The sequence below is a fragment of the Megalops cyprinoides genome, chromosome 22 (assembly GCF_013368585.1).
Source record: "Megalops cyprinoides isolate fMegCyp1 chromosome 22, fMegCyp1.pri, whole genome shotgun sequence".
In the NCBI taxonomy this organism is placed as follows: Eukaryota; Metazoa; Chordata; class Actinopteri; order Elopiformes; family Megalopidae; genus Megalops; species Megalops cyprinoides.
In genome coordinates, this window is record NC_050604.1 from 4,463,690 (window position 1) to 4,480,254 (window position 16,565).

The following is a 16,565-nucleotide window of genomic DNA, read 5'->3' on the forward strand; positions in this document are numbered from 1 at the left end:
GCTGAGATTTTACACAGTAAAACTGACAAGCAACAAATTGCAACCATAGTTTTTTCATTATTGCAAACTTTGCTCTCACATACCAAAGAATTTACTGAACAATTTACTCTTAAAATTTCAATTGATTTATACCATTGATCGTTACTCCCCCATTGGAGTTAATTGCGTTTGTATAGCAACATTCTAACAATTGTCCACCAGGAACAATAATTATTTAGCTTATACAATGCAAGCAGTCCTGATTCATAAATACATAAGTGCAAGGAAGATGCACATATAACAATGGCTAACACATATCCTGGGCTGGGCTAATTAGATAGACAATGTAGACTATCTAGGTTGTCTTGCTAAATCACATTATTCCAATTGCCCAAGCAGGCAAAGTGCCATTCTGAGCATGTAAAACCTCTTACCTGATAATGTGCCACTTTCTGCTCTGCATTTGCATCTAAACATAAGACACATATTCTGTTTGACACAATTTGTATTTGTTAATACATTTGTTTTGGATGGGTTGATACAACTAGGATGTATCTTTAGTGTGAACATTAAAAACCATCATGAATTAAACAAGCTAAAAACACACACACACACACACACACAATGAAGATTCTAAAGTCTGCAAACTCAGAACAGTGAAGAATGAGACTGGGTTTGCTCTGACAGGTGATCTCTGATCATTTTATTTCTCATGGATGTGCATTCATCTCGTTTTGGATCCACTGCAAGAAGTGGCACACATTTACAAACTGGCTTCTCAAACTTGGTCCATTAGGATCAAGCCAACAGTGCGAAACAACCACTCCATACACCGTGTTCCTCCCTGTATGGACCAGACCTCCTCCAGAGTCAGCCTGGGAAAGAGAAAGAAAGCAGCAGTATGTGTCTGAATGTGAGGCATTTTAGTCCTTGTAAAATCCAATACTCCCCTATGCAACAGTAACAGTGAACTCATCCAATAAATTGTCATTGTAAAGTTCTTGGCTGTTCGCAGCCCCACGTGCACTTAAATTCAGTCAAAGTTTACTGATCATATAATTAAATAAAATGGAGCAAACTTATCAAACAATTAACAAAGATGAGGGGCAGGGGTGGTCGGACACTGGATTTTGGGCTCATGCACTTTTTGTTTGTTTTCCTTTTTTTTGGGTGGGGGGAGGGGGTGAAACTAAAGACTCATTTATTTGCATTTATGAGCCCAAGAATGGAGTAAAGTCTCTTTTAAAGGGAACGTGGAAAGTGTCCTGATCAGCCAGTGAGGGGGAACGCATTTTTCTCATACTCTCTGCTGGTAAAAAAAGATTAATCACAGCCCAAGTGCGCTTAGCACCAAGTGCAATTTTTTTAAACATAAAATTGGATTGAGACACACCAGCTTGACATTAGTACTAGGATTTAGTATTGAATATTTTCTTGCCACTGACTGAAAATGAATCAATTTCTGCTGTCACTGCACCTAAGCAAAGGCAAGACTTCTCTATACTAGATTCTGATAATCTAATAGATACAGTCACATACAAGACATAGAAGCGGTGAGTGATGACCGGAGACACAAATGCAGTTACACCTGCATGTAATTAACAATTTTGGCCAAAAGGTAGTAAAAACTGAGAAATCTTTACAGCAAGCCAAGAAAATGTAATGCTTATTTATTTATATATTTTGCATTGCTGAAACCCGGTATCACATCAGAGGTAAGTAAATACAAAGACGTGAGGGAAGCACACATAAGACATAAACACACAGTACATTTTACATTTAAATTGATTACAGAATTCTGAAACAGAACAGACCGGCAGACTGGTAGACATTTCTGCTGACACCGAAAACTGGAGATGCGGAAAAAGATTCTTCCACTCCAGAATCTAAGTCTGCTTCAAATACTTTTCTTTTTCCTATTGTTACATAATCAATAGCTCTGACTGGTTGATGGTTGACTGGCCATTTTCATTCACTTTGTATCCATAGATGCATTTTATTGTTGGAGGTGTCTAAATACAAATGGGGATATTTAATTGGATTGAAACTGGCTGTCTGTGACTGATGTCCATTACCTATTGCCGCAATTTTGAGAGTAATTGCACATTACAGGTACAATCATTATTAGCAGCAAGCAATGCTCCTCAGTAAGTGTAGTGTAATGTACTTGTATTCATCAGAGGCCTTTAGAGAGTAAAATAACACTACTTACTTCACCTGTCCCCTCATCTGCTCTCCCAGCACAAAACTCTGCTTCGGCTAAACTTGTAGTCCCTTGGAGCCTCACACATTGGAGTTGTAAAGGATAATTTCCGTTTTCTGAGGAAAAAACAGACAGGAGGGATTAGTCCTGTTCAGAAATGTTATATGATTGGCCTTTTCCAGTTGTCTTACCATCTTCTCCCCAGCCAGCAAGGAGAAGGGCTGTGGTTTGTATGTCATTTGGAGGCCTGTTGTTGATGCAGTCAGTAGGAAGATGAACAGTTGAGCTACCAGCTGGAGCATCCTTATTCAGCTTGATGAGCATGAGGTCAGGGTCCATGTTAGGGCTAGGGTATGGATGTGGAACACCCGTATAGGCCCTGGACGGGTCCAGAGTTCCGCGATCACGAACACCAATGTACACCTTCAGATTGCTGAAAAAGGAAATCACACATTTTAAAAAGCTTCAAAATTTCAAAAAAACAAAAAAAAAAAACAGAACAAAAACATTGATCTGATGGCTTAGGCATTTATAAGTAATTTTCATATTTTTAATCTTCATATAATCATTAACATTTTTTAATTGAGAACTGAATTCAATAAACATTTGTCCTTAACCTTTGTTAAATTGTTTTTCAAAATAATTTTATTAGGTTAATAATAATGATTTATGATTATTATTATTGAAAAGGGTAACACTTTGCCTAAGTAATTAACTTTCTTCCAACGTGTAGAACAGTGTCTCCTGCCAGAGCTGATTTGTTATTTCAATGAACACTTCCAAGTACTTCCAAGTACAGACGTTTCCAGTTTCAAAATGAAAATATACATGTATGTGCACACGAACACACACACACACACACACAGATGCAGATACGTCTAAAATGAATGTCATTGATGCTAAATTTAAAGATTAAGGCTCCAATGAACATTAATTGTTATCTTTAAGGAGTGAAACTGTTTTGACTGGTGATATTACATCTCTGTATAATATGGGCAGTAATAATAACAGCCACACAGGTTGTTAAAAAGGGCCACATCGCTTTGTCCACCCCTTTGTTTGCCTGTATTCACACACCATCTCCACCTCTCACAGACCCTTTGTTTACAAAGCAGCTGAAAACTGCCCAAACCCCTCCTGCTGCTCCCCCTATCAGCAGCACCCCCAAGGACAGCCCCCAGGTCACCATTTACCCTCTGAGCTGTCCGTATCCATTGGCCACCAGTAGGAGCCTCAACAGGGCCATGGATTTTGGACAATGTAAAACATAGTGACTTCCCCCACCTTAGTGCTGCACCAGTTCCTGTGGGGTGAAGAACTGGGGACATAAAACTCCTGGGGACAGACTGTGTGTTGTGTGTGTCTATGCCAAAGGAAGTGTCTTGCCTTCTGTAAAACTGGTTATGTTGCAATTGTGCGTAGAGAGGGGAGGTTGATATGTACCCATGTTAAACGTATATTTTGTGTGCACTGTAATTACAATCATGTTCTTCTATTATTTATACAGAAACAAAATGTTTATTTGCAGCAGACAATGCGTTAGCATCGCGCATTGTTTTTAAAGTAGACTACACTGCTGCGGAGCAAATATCAGATGAAACAATTATTCTACCATCAGTCCAGCTAGCTACCATCAGCCATCCCTCTGCATCCATGTGATGCAATGTACTGAGAACAGTACACAGGTATAGCCTCACACGGTCGCGGACAGAACTGCATCTCATTGTTAGCCTTGTCGCTTATGCGCAGTAGTGTAAAGTGGCGGCCTCCTTAGCAGTAGTACTCACGTAGGGTTGCCACCTGTCCCGGTTTCGCCTTTTATGTCCCGGTTTTAACTTTTATGACAAAAAAAGGTTCACCAGAGGAAGACAGGATAGCAATAGCGGAGCTTAGCAGTGTATACCAGGGAGTGCTTTACGGTCAGCTACTTATCTACGGATTGTGGCAATAAAGTAAGTGCGGAAAAGAGATGAGAAATGTCAGTGTTAGGTTGTCCAAATTCATTAAGTTAAATAGTTGTTTATAATCTATTATAATACATCTAATCATGTTTTCATTTCAAAAGGGAGTATACCTTTGGACATATGATTAGATTTTATAGTAGATTATAATTAGACAGTATATATTTACACGTTAAAGTAAAAAATCTATTTAATGTAGAAAGGGACAGCAGCAGACAAAGGAGTCCAGAGTGAGTGCAGCTGTGTCAGGGCGTGCGTCTGCGTCAGGACAAATATAGGTAAGAGGGGCAATAGGGAGTCCTACAACTGTTAACATAGTATATTTGCAAATATGGTGAAGAAAAATTTGGTGCAAGTATGCTGGTTTTTCACAAATCAAAGGTGGAAACCCTATACTCACGTAATTCCTTTTTTCTTGCTCATTCCCTAGCAAGAAACCACACACACTCGCACACACACACTGCCACACCACACAACCTCCAACCCCTCAATAAAGCTATGAACTGAAAACCTGCTTCCTGTATGCTGCCTGACACACCACTGCGACAGAAGCCTTTTCCTGAACCCAGTTCACAGGTGAAACTCCCCCCTCAGTTTCACAGGTACTGGCACGGATATTAAATGTTAGTACTTTTAATACAAGTTATGAAAAGCTTAACAAGAATAAGAATGCATTTGAAATTTGAAGCAGCTACTCTGCTAATGAAAAGCTAGACATTTTTGTATTCAATTCATCTCTTTATTGTAATATTTGCTCCTTGGTACGTGGCTGCAAACACATTCTGACAATGCTCAGAATATTCAGACAGGACAGTAGTTATTTCTGAGGGAAACTACTGTATAGATATGACAATATGCCACTTTGTAACCGACCTGGATATTATATCTGCCATTCCAATCCGATGGAAATCTTTTGAAAAGTGAATAATCCAGAGATTATCACTGCTGCTTTTGCTTTGGGCAACACCTGGCCTTGATTAATACTGACGTGAAGCAAATCATATGCTGAATAGGTCACAGTACTTCAATATTTACAACAGCATCACAGTGTCCACACCACAGTACTCACAGATTATTGCAGTGTTTAGAGGTGAGGACCCACTTGCGAGAGAGTAGAGAGCCTCCACACCACTGAGCACCGATACTGACAAAGACCTGGTACGTAGCTTCAGTGGGTTTACACGCTCTGCCTCTCCTGACCCTTTTGTACAGTTCCGCCGGGGTGCCACCAGTAGACCAAACTAGTGTGGCATGAGAATGAGGGGAAAACATTTACATTTATTCATTTGGCAGACGCTTTTATCCAAAGCGACTTACATAGGTTACAGTTCTTTACAATGTTATCCATTCATATCCATTCATACAGCTGGATATTTACTGAGGCAACTGTGGGTTAAGTACCTTGCCCAAGGGTACAGCAGCAGTGTCCCAGCGGGGATCGAACCGGCAACCTTTCAGTTACAAGTCCTGCTCCTTAACCACTATGCTACACTGCTGAATGAGATGAATTAAAGGATTTTTTTTTAATTGAAAACAAACTTTTCACAATTCATGTACTGTACTGGTTGTGGTTATCCCGATTAAAACCTGTATTCATTATATTTTGACGTTTAGAGTTTATTAATCTGTTGGAAGTGCTGGTACCTTCCCATACCACACTCTTAAAATCCAAAAAAGTCCAGTAAATAACCTCATAGCTTTGCTTAGCATCTACGGATCCTATGAAGCTATATGTCATTTGAAAGCTACTGGCCTTCAGTATCCGATGATAATACTTGTTTCATGATTCGTAAAATTACTGAACTGCTAAAACAGTGACCTGAGTGAGTTACCTCATTTGGAGCACCCTCTATTCCAGGCATATTGTCACTATCATATTGTAACTCCTTCCCTTTACCTTTAAAAATACCTATTCACCACACTAATAATTATATTTTGTAAACATTGTGTTTGTCAATAAAAAAATGTTGTGTCTATGAAACATGTTGTCTTGATCACTCAGTAAGTTGATTACAGATTTACCGCCCTCTCCCCTCAGATCAATAAATCATTTCAGTAAATTCTTCAAATGGTCAGGTTAGATTCCTAAGATAGTACCCTGATACGAATATAAATTTCAGTTATGAATGAAGAGGGAATGCTATATTCACCCCATTAATTGGTGCCTCATGTGAGGATAGCCAAATATTCAACAGCAAGAGTAGATACACCATGTATTTCACTGTTTATACTTTCAGACATCATAAGTATATTCCTTAATTAGGAGTCTACTTAATAAGGCTTACCTGCCAACCCCAACAAGGTGAGAAGGAGAAGAATTCTCATGATGAGTTTCTCTCTGCAGTGTTTCACTGAGTTAATGAGCTGTTAACTGAGTGTCAGACTTATACACACATCCTGTCACACACCCTCTCCTCCTTATCACAAACTGACCAATGTTGGCTGAATTGAGCTATCTGACGAATTAACATTTACATATTCTTCTCAGAATGAATGGAAATATATTTTATAAATGTATCCATTTGTATGGCTTTTAAATAAAGCATTGTTATGTATACATTTTCTATGTATAAACCTCTTTACAAGTGTCAATTATTCAGGGCCTATATGAGTCTTGAGTGTTTTCAGCCACACCAGTTTACACTTTCATTATTCATTTACACAGTAAAAATATTCATTTATCTTAAAAGGCACAAAGTACTGTACTACTGTAAAATGAGGCTATCCGGTTGGTCTATGCTTACCACATCCAAACACCAGTGATAAATAGAAGCACTGCTAATTTATAGAGTAGCCATAGGGTTGTCCTTGAAATAAGGTATTACAAAAACATGATCTAAAGCAGCAATGGATACCGCCAATCCTCAAGGGGAGCATGTTTTTGGTGGGATTCAGACTTTAGTTTGTTAAATTTAAGTCATAATGTAGGATGGAAGCCTCGTCTAATGAACCAATTCCAATTCCACTGTATGATGTTGCACGCTTGTCTGAGCTCAGCAGGCAGCTTTCTCTTGTTTGAGACCAGCCAGACAAACTTCCTTTTAACCCTTATGTTTCAAACTTGTTTTAGCACAGTGTATACTTGAAATGTGCTTGCAGTTCAACCTGAAACCCTCTACCTTTTGATCAGATCTTAAGCAATGTATTTTCTTCCTATAATTATAGGAAAGGAATAGAAAACAGACTAACAACTGTAAATAGGTCATGGCTCCAGGGGCACTACCCCCATCCCAGTAACTGAAAACGTTGTGTCCTTTTTGTATTGAATAAATTGTTTTTATTTTTTTTTTAACTTACTTACCCATAGAGCAAAACTTAATTCAGTTTAATATATAAACAAAGGGCTTCAAAGACAGCAACATGTTGCAGATTATGTTGAAAACATATGAGAAACAAAATCTCAACTCACTTTAAAAGGGCAGTGAACATGCAGTCAGTGGTCCCGGTACAGGTGTCATATCCATGATTGCCTATTTAACAGTAAAAGTAAGACATGTAGTTGAATGTTCTTGCTGGAAATAAATAAATAAATACTCTTGTTTGATGCATCACAAAGGTACCCTGTTAGAGAATATCACTATCAGCAGTTTGGGTAACATATAGAACAGATTCCTCGAGCTTTTCAATGCAGCTAATGGTTCATCATTCACATTGATGGTGGCAAAAGACTAGTTTCGCCTTTCATGATGCTTGAACACAGCAGGGTTATTTCCATTACCATATCAATGAATGTACTGCTTATTCAACTAACTTTCATACACAGGCTTTAACCTCTTTTAGAACTATATCTCACAGCACAAGAAAAGATGTTGACACTCTGTGTTTATTAATCTGTTGATATATTCTGTTTGCCCCTCCCCTACCAGCCAGTCCTTCAGTGACTGGCTGGCTTTAGCTCTAAATGTTAAATTTTAACTCTTCACACACCCTGCTCCTTCATTTCTATCGCTTATCTTCGAATGGGCATTTTTGAATATCGGTGAAATGGAGCAGAGAGCTGATAAAGCTGGGAACAGACGTGGTACTCTTTCACTTCTGTGTAATTTGTAGATCGATCACTGAAGCAATATACTGCTGTCCTTTCAACATTATTCAAAATGTCTGGAATGATTACTATGAAAAGCTGTGGCTGTTATGTATGCCTCAGTGATATAGATAAAGCCTTCTCTCTGCCCAGAGAAGACACTCCCTCTGTGAGCATTATCAGATGAATGTTGATACATTGCGTGTAATGCTTTCAAATATATTGTTTTACATCACTTCAAGCTGTTACTTAATCTGTGCTTCTGAATAACATGTTAACTAATATAATAAGCAACTCACTAATAAGGAAATGACTTGTCTCACTGGCTGCCTACTTCTTTAACTAACAGAGCAGTAATACTGCAATGTCCTGTTCAGGACTTAACGCTGGCATCACATGTCTACTTTTCCATACTGCTGGGCCCTGTCCCTTTCTCTAGGAGAGCAGCATTGTGATAATTATAATTCTATAATAATTATTATTATTTCAATGTTTGCCTTGCCCCTGAAATGATTCAATTTTCAATATTCTCTGTGCTACAGAGAACACTCAACTCATCTAAACCAAGAGCAATTAGCAGTTACCACGTTACCACGTTATCTCACTGTTCTATGTCAACAGTTACAGTAAGTAAGAATGTTTGTATATTTAAATATAAAATGGTCCATTTTAACATTCATTAGTGCATGAAACTTTGTTTTACATTTTATTTCTTTTCCTCACTGCTGTTGAGATGATGATTCACACTTAACGTTCTTTAAATATTGTGTGTCATTTCAGAGTTGGTCGTCACTATTACACTAGCTCAAAGTTACTAAGATCTGTGAACTGAGCTGGTTACAATAAGCCATTGTAATGCAATCCACTAGGATACTGTAAAGAAACACTTAAGCATCTCAATCTTGTCCTAATGTACAGTTTATTTAAAGTATTTAAAGTCTGAATTAGCATGCTTTAAATTAAAATCACATTCACCTTGATTCATTTCATTCAGAAATATAAAACTTTAAACGTAAAGACTTGACTTCTGCAAATTATCGTTAAATTTTTTTTAGGTTGGGGGTGAAGTTCTATGATGTCTACAGTATCAGCAAACACAATTTATACAGAAGTCCTCAAGTCCACAACGTGACAGTTTTTATGATTGTGTAATCCTAATGAAAATATGCTCAGGAATAAATGAGGGACGGGTCTTTACTAATGGACTGCAGTTGCTGCCTGCAGCTGGGAACAGCTGGGTACACCTGTGTCTCATTAATATAACTTTGGGGAAGCGGGAGACTGGAAAGGTGGTGTGTGGTTAGGGAGGCTGAGGACTCCTGAGCTCCTGAGGACTCCTTGATTCTTTACTTTTCGGACCCCCGGAAGAATAGCAGGGCTGTACGACTTGGCTAATGGGGATCCTATAAACAATAAACAATAAACTCCTGAGCTACAGCGGGCTTATTGGCAAAAAAGAGGTGATGCCTGAGTGTGATTTTCAGTGTTTTGTGTGGGGAGTAGTGACTGGGTAAACCAGAGGAAGGAGCTCCTGTCTTCCCCACCCAGTTTGGTTCATTCTCCTGGTGTGGGTTTGTTGTCATTCTTCTTTGCACCTGGTTGTGGTTGAGCTCCTCCAGTCCTGCATCTCCAGGTAGCACCCAAGCAGCAGAAACACAAAACATCAACATAGACACAGACAAAACTGTGTTATCACAGGACTGTTCCCCCAGTAATCCATCAGGGAGTCAGATGCCAACCCTAACTGTACTCGTTTTTACTCCCCTCAGGCTGCCAGTTTTATCCTGCCAGCCCAGCTAAGCACCGATTAGAAAAATGTAAGCCTCATTTATCTGATGAGCCTAGTCTGGCGGACCCTGCTCCCCTTCCCGCTCTTGGTAAGCAAGCTCAAGTGGACATCAACCTTGCAAAAGGCTACAACAGCAGGTGCCTACCTGGAAATCAAACTGGCAACAAGACAGCACACTGCTGCTAGGATTGGGTAGGAAAGGAACAAATGTCAATAAAGGTCCCATCATTGAATAGCTGATGGGTGGAATGGTAACACAACATTAGGCTAAATGCCCCCCTCTGCCCACTCTTGTGCGGGGAAACAGAGTATATGCAATGACTGTCTGAGACTCTGTGAAACAGCAGTTTAGGCACAGAGTAACTGGGACAACTGGGACATTTTCTTGGCAGGGTTTTGGCAGAAGACTGCACTCCCACTCCACCTAGATATGTATTGTGGAGCCAGCAGAGGCATAAAGTACTGGGTGTTCATTCTGGGGGCGGATGGTCTTGTTATGAAAGACTGGAAGGCACTTGAAGGAAAGGTGAAAGGGAGGCTCCAGAGGTGATATTGGCTCCTGACTCAGCCCTATTACAGAGGAAGGGACTGGTTTTGCTTGTGCTGTACTCTGCCTCACTTGTAAGTCGCTTTGGATAAAAGCATCTGCCAAATAAATAAATGTAGCTGTAATGTAAATGATACCAACAACCTCCACAGCCTCAGTTATCTGACAACAGTCTACAGTTCTGGATCAACCTTTGGGCATGCTTGAAGAGATCCAAAGTGCGATTGATATTTCTTTCTTCTTGAAGCCAGACATTTTGCACAGATTGTTCTCTGAAAGAGGTCATGGCCTCATGAACTTAAAGAGCAGAATGGTATGCTTTCATCTTCACATGATTCAAAGGTATTTGCGCTCTCCAACCTCTGTACTCTGGGTTTTCTTTTGCCTGCACCCTCTTCAGAGCAATAGTGAAGCTGGGGTTGGATCAGCACCTCTTTCCGCTTTCTAACCAAGTAAAGATGTATGTGTACTGTAATAACCCTGAGAGAGGAGAGTCCAGAGAGGTTGTTTCTATAAGATCACAGTGTAGTATTGTTTGAGATGAGACAAAGAGCTTTATTGGCATGTTGTCGGTGCCTCCAGAGACTAGACAGCCTGGACTCTTGACCCAGTCTTGGGATGATCAGACGGGGTTTATCTGACATTGCTGAGTGGTGGTGCAGCTCTAAACTCCTATATAAATATAACCACCTTAACCCTCTGTATTACCTTTTAAATCACTGTTGGCCCTGGCAGAGTGAGTTAGAGTGCATATGATTTAACACAATCTCATACTTTCCAGCATTCTACGCAAGTCTTGAGTCTCAATTCAGACTGTCTTCACAGACTTTAAATTTAAGACTCTGAACTTGCGCAAGCTAAGTAGTTCATTTTATTCAGTAGGACAGATCTAAAGCCCTTACTCCTTGATATCCTAAGCATGCCATCTTTATGTTTTGGCATTGTATGGATTCAAAACTATGCTCTGATCTGATATTTTCTGTTCTATTCTATGCTCTTAGTCTTATCCTTTTCTTTGCTCTGTCCCAGTGTCTCATTTCTTTTCCACAGAGCCAGTTTGAATGTCAATAAAACTACAGTTGAGAGGAGAGCCGATAAGCAAGCAATTAGGATAAGACCCAGTCTGTTCTATGGTTGTCTTCTATGACACTGTGCATTCCTGCAAACCGCTGTCATAAGAGAATTGTTCTAGATTGAATCCCATTTCCTTATACAATTTTATAATCAGGTGTCACATTCCTGGCTTGAAATAGATTTTTTTTTCCCTAAAAAGCTAAATAAAAGTATTTATAATGCATTAATATGATACAAATATTTGTGTATACAACATGTACACATAAAAAGATTGTTTAAGCATGTCTTGGCAAGACAGATATAGTTAGGTCTTATCTCAAATGGTTAGACTCTCAACTGGTTGAATTTGAGTGAGCATACTTTTAAAACTCCTCAAATTAGACTATAACTGGTGCTTAACTTTGACCTATTTTACTTAACTAATTAATTAATAATCTCAAACATTAGGTTGAAGTGCTAAAAAAATGTACTAATCTGATATGTTTGCGTAATGATTTCATACAATGTGTGTGTTTTGGAGGGCCAGTACTGGTACAGTATTATATGTGGGTCAATTGTATGTATTCAGTACTGAGCAGTGCTAACTGGTACTGTACTGTATGTGGCTCCACTGTATGTATTCAGTATTGAGTAGTGCCAGCTGGTACAGTACTGTGAAAAGTACCTTTCCATGCTGGTGCTCTCTGCTCTTTGCCCTAAGAGAGGGCCTGATACATACATGTGCAGTTGTCCACCTTGATATAGCAACATAAAGACGCTAATTGTATTGGTTCAGTTGATAGCAGCTGTGTCAGGACCCCTGCCTGAGGCCCTTCTCTTCCATGTGTTTTTCCCTGTCTGTCTGTGTGGGTGTGTCTTTTGTTTTTGTTTACAGGTCCTTGTGTTTAATTGCCCCGCCTACCTCCCCGCCCTCCCGTTACTTGGCCACGCCCATCACCTGAAGCCTGTTCCACACATCTGTGTCACGGTACCTCATCACCTCCCTGCCTACATATACCCTGCTGTTTTCTTTGTCCTTTGTCAGATTGTCTCAGTAACTTGCTGTTTTGTTCAGGTTATTTGTTTGTTAGGCTGCTCTGTCTTTGCCTGTTCTGGATTTCTCTTTTGCTGCTGTTTTTGGATACTGCCTGTTTTCCATTGGATTTTTGGTTATTTGGACTGTGTTTCTGACTTCAATTTTGGTTGAGATTTTTGGATTTGCCATTAAAGACCTGCCTTTTCGTACTGCCCGCATTGTCTGTGCCTTCCCAGAAAACCCTGACAAGTTGATTCCTTCAAGGTATTCAATTTGAATATCTCCTATAACCATATCTCCAATGTGAGTGACACTAAGTTGTATGCAAATTGAGCAAACATGTTCACACTCATCTGATTTTTTACAAAGGAGTCACTTAAAATATGTTCTAATATATAGTCAAGCTCATGCATTTTCAGAATGTTTTGAGACAAAATTATTTATTACAAAACATTTTTGTGCAAAATAACACGCATATAAAAGACATGAGATAACAGGATCACTCACTTGATAATTGACATAAACAATCTCCATTATGTGTATGTATTTTTAGTGTCATTGTTTGATCCTAGTACTACATTAATCACTATATATATATATATATATAGTACATAGTCTACTGCAATTTCTGATCAACAGCACTTTAATAGACTGACTCAAACTTTGTAAGAATAATGTTCTTAAAGTAAATTTTCTGTTGAATAGAAAAAGAGCTTATGAAGTACAAATGGAAATTGAATGCCATATGAATATTATTTATGCAGTACATTTTGTGCATTTCTTAAATTATTATGCATACATTGAAGTGCATTTTCATCTGTAATATGGTGTTACTGTATGTATTTGATACTAAACTCAATATGAAATTGAGATATCTCTGAAACGATAGTAAAACAGAGGCACTTAAAGGGCTTTGTATTTAACTATTAAGATAAAATTCAGTTCACTTTCACAGTGGCAGCTTGGGGAACTAAAGTGGGTTGGATATATCATATCCAATCAGCTGTTGGGGAATGACTCTGTGAAAGATGTATGATCCAGAAATCCAAGGTTAACATTCTGACTCTTAAAGTGCCAGGGCATGTTCCAGGGCCACAGAGAGTTATGGCTTCAGTCTGGCATCTCACAAAAACTTCTACAACACAGTGCCCTCATCACTGCACTGGGGTATTCAAATAATAATTCAAATAATACTGCCCCCTACTGGCCACACAGCATATCATGTTATTGTCAAAGCATATTCTTGGTATGAATTCAACAGATTCAGTACTGTTTATATTTTTTTGGTCACTGACTATTTTTCAGAAATCACATCCTATTTTTAAATGATGTACTGTTCCCTATTAGAATTTAAGCCACCGAGGAAAGAATATGTCAGAGTGCGTCATCTTCTTACATGACTTAGTCACACATGCAGAAACATGAGTGGTGAGAGCACTGTAGAAGGAGAAAATGCCAGGAAAACATACAGTTTCACTGAAGCAGGCTTAAGAGGTGAAGTACTCTCTTAAATTGTCTCTTTACCTCTTTCACTGACACATGTTTAACAAGTCTCTCACAAATTATGTTTACTATTCATATTTGCCCTGTTTCTGTGACAGTATGCCAGATTTAAATATGTATAACATATATTTTAAATTTGCCCTTTGCTATGTGTCATCATTCATTGCTTTTTCGCCCAAGCATAACATGCAAGCATAGACAATTTTCAGTGACACTGGATTTTATATATGTAAGATTTAAGTGTCTTTGAACATGCATGGCAGTGAGCACCAGACATGCTGGTATCAATACATCAGAAACAGCAACCTTACTGGGGTTTTCATGCACAACAGTGTCACGGGTGTATCAAGAATGTCCACCTCCCAAAAAACATCCAACGAATGATTGTCAGACTTTCAGGTAGAAGGACCCAGGCGCAGACCAAGATGACAAACCAGGAGTTTATTTGAGTAAAATCCAAAATTGTAGTAACAAAACAGTCCAAGTCAAAACCAGAGAATCCACAGGCAGTAAATCAAAAAAAAAAACAAAAAAAAAAAGGCAAGTACAAAATCCAAAGAAACAGGCAGCATATCAAGAACCAGAGTAAGCAGAAATCCAAAAAACACAAGGCAAGGTCAAAATCCCCCAAAATCAGGCATAAACCAGAGTGAGCAATAGACCAACCAGGCGGGGACGAAACAGACTGATACAGGATAACAGGGAACAGACGTGCAGGATGGGCTTCAGGTGGTGGGTGTGGCAGCAGGGCAGATAGGCGGGACAGGAGGTGGGGAAGGACTGACAATGATGGTACTGTGATCAGAAACAGACCGTTGGTGAAAGCAGCCGGCGGAGGCTGGCACAGCTTGTGCAGAGTAACACACCCGCTATCAGCTTATCAACCAACAGCTGAGTACAGCAACAACAGAGTGATCCAGGAATGCTCAGTGTGTGTGGATCATGTTAATTGAGTCTGAGGGGTAAATTGTTCAGAAAATCTCCAGCTCTCTGTAATGGACCGTTGCCTTTCAGCTTCTTCAAAGCTCCCATTTAACAGCAGGTAAAAACAGCTGTCCAAAAAAACCTCTGAAGAAAACAAATGCTCTTATGTTTGCAGTAACTTTCCTACTTAGCTAGTGAGTGAGCCACCAAGCCAGCGGTGTAGCTAGCAAGTTAGCTACAGCAGTGTGTAAAGTAAGATAAACTTGTCTTAAAAATTAGGTAGCTAGCTAGATATTTAGCTGGTGAGGTAGCTACTACTTTATTAACAGAAACCTGGCTGAAAATAACATAGGGTAGCTAGCAGAGATGGGAGAACCTGCTGGAAGGACAACCATCTCAGAAGCACTCCGTCAATCAGGTCTTTATGATAGAGGTGCTAGACAGAAGCTACTCCTGACAAAAAGGCATATGACAGCCCACCTGGAGCTTGCAAAACGGCACTTAAAAGTATTCTGTGGGCATGAGGGAAAAAGATTCTTTGGTCTGATGAGACAAAAATTGAATTCATTGGGCTGAACTCCAAGTGCTGTGTCTGGCAAAAATCAGGTACTGCTCATCATCTGGCTAATACCCTGGCTAATACCCCCATTCCTATAGTGAAGCCTGGTGGTGGCAGCATCATTCTATGGTGTAGCTTCTCAGTGGCAGGAAGGGGTAAACTGGACTGAATTGAGGGTTGCAGGCTGAGGGAAACCTGTCTTTAAAAATTAGGCAGCTAGCAAAGTAACTAGCTAGAGAGTTAGCTGGTGAGTTAACTGGTACTTTATTAACAAAAGCATGTCTGAAAATAAAATACAGTACCTAGTGATGTAATTAGTCTAGGTATCTAAACAATAGATTGCGGGCACACTTGCTGAAAATAGAATTAGCTAGCTAGATATCAATCTGGGTGACCCGACAGTTAGAAGCCTTGGTACCCAGCTAAGGGAGACTGCTTTAACCCAGAGATGTTAGGTTTCAGCTGGTCATGAACAGCACATCTGGAGTAGGAATGTTAAGGCCAAACTAGTTAGCATTCAGGCACAACGTTACCTTAACATTGTGCAAAATAGATAATACTCTGGCTTGCCAGCTACCAAGCTCACAAAATTCACAAAAATTAATATAACAATACCAGACAGGCATTCAAGAGATACCACACACACACACACACACACACACACACACACACACACACACACACACACGTACAGACACAACTAATTTTGTCTCATCAAACCAGAGAATCTTTTTCCTCAGAGCTGTTCCAGTCTCTTTGGGCCTCTTTCATCAATGGTCTGTTTCTAACCACAGGACCACCATTGCCTGGTTGTTTTTGGGTGGTGGACCATTCTCTATACACCTGTGACACTGTCATGCATGAATGCATGACTGTCATGCACTACCATACTATGTTCAGAGACACTTAAATCTTACATATTTAAAATATAGTATCACTGAAAATCGTCTGTGCTCACCTGTTAGTCATTAAATGAAATTTGAAGAA

At 39.4% G+C, this 16,565-nt stretch overlaps 1 protein-coding gene across 1 annotated transcript; it reads right to left on the bottom strand.

The window, feature by feature from the left end:
• Positions 1–666: 666 nt before the first annotated feature.
• Positions 667–6,479, bottom strand: LOC118769417 (kallikrein-4-like). Its single transcript, XM_036516484.1, has 4 exons — positions 6,429–6,479; positions 2,374–2,615; positions 2,192–2,298; positions 667–854 (listed from the first exon to the last, which is right to left on the bottom strand). Exons 2-4 carry the CDS (start codon positions 2,519–2,521, stop codon positions 690–692), a joined length of 420 nt encoding a protein of 139 aa, XP_036372377.1. The 5' UTR covers positions 2,522–2,615; positions 6,429–6,479; the 3' UTR covers positions 667–689.
• Positions 6,480–16,565: the final 10,086 nt, after the last annotated feature.

Coding starts and splice junctions, on each gene's coding strand:
- LOC118769417 (XM_036516484.1), bottom strand. CDS start 2,521: ATGGACCCTGACCTCATGCTCATCAAGCTGAATAAGGATGCTCCAGCT. Junction 2,299..2,373: donor TGCTGGCTGGGGAGAAGATG/GTAAGACAACTG, acceptor TTTTTTCCTCAG/AAAACGGAAATTATCCTTTA. Junction 855..2,191: donor CAGATGAGGGGACAGGTGAA/GTAAGTAGTGTT, acceptor TCTCTTTCCCAG/GCTGACTCTGGAGGAGGTCT.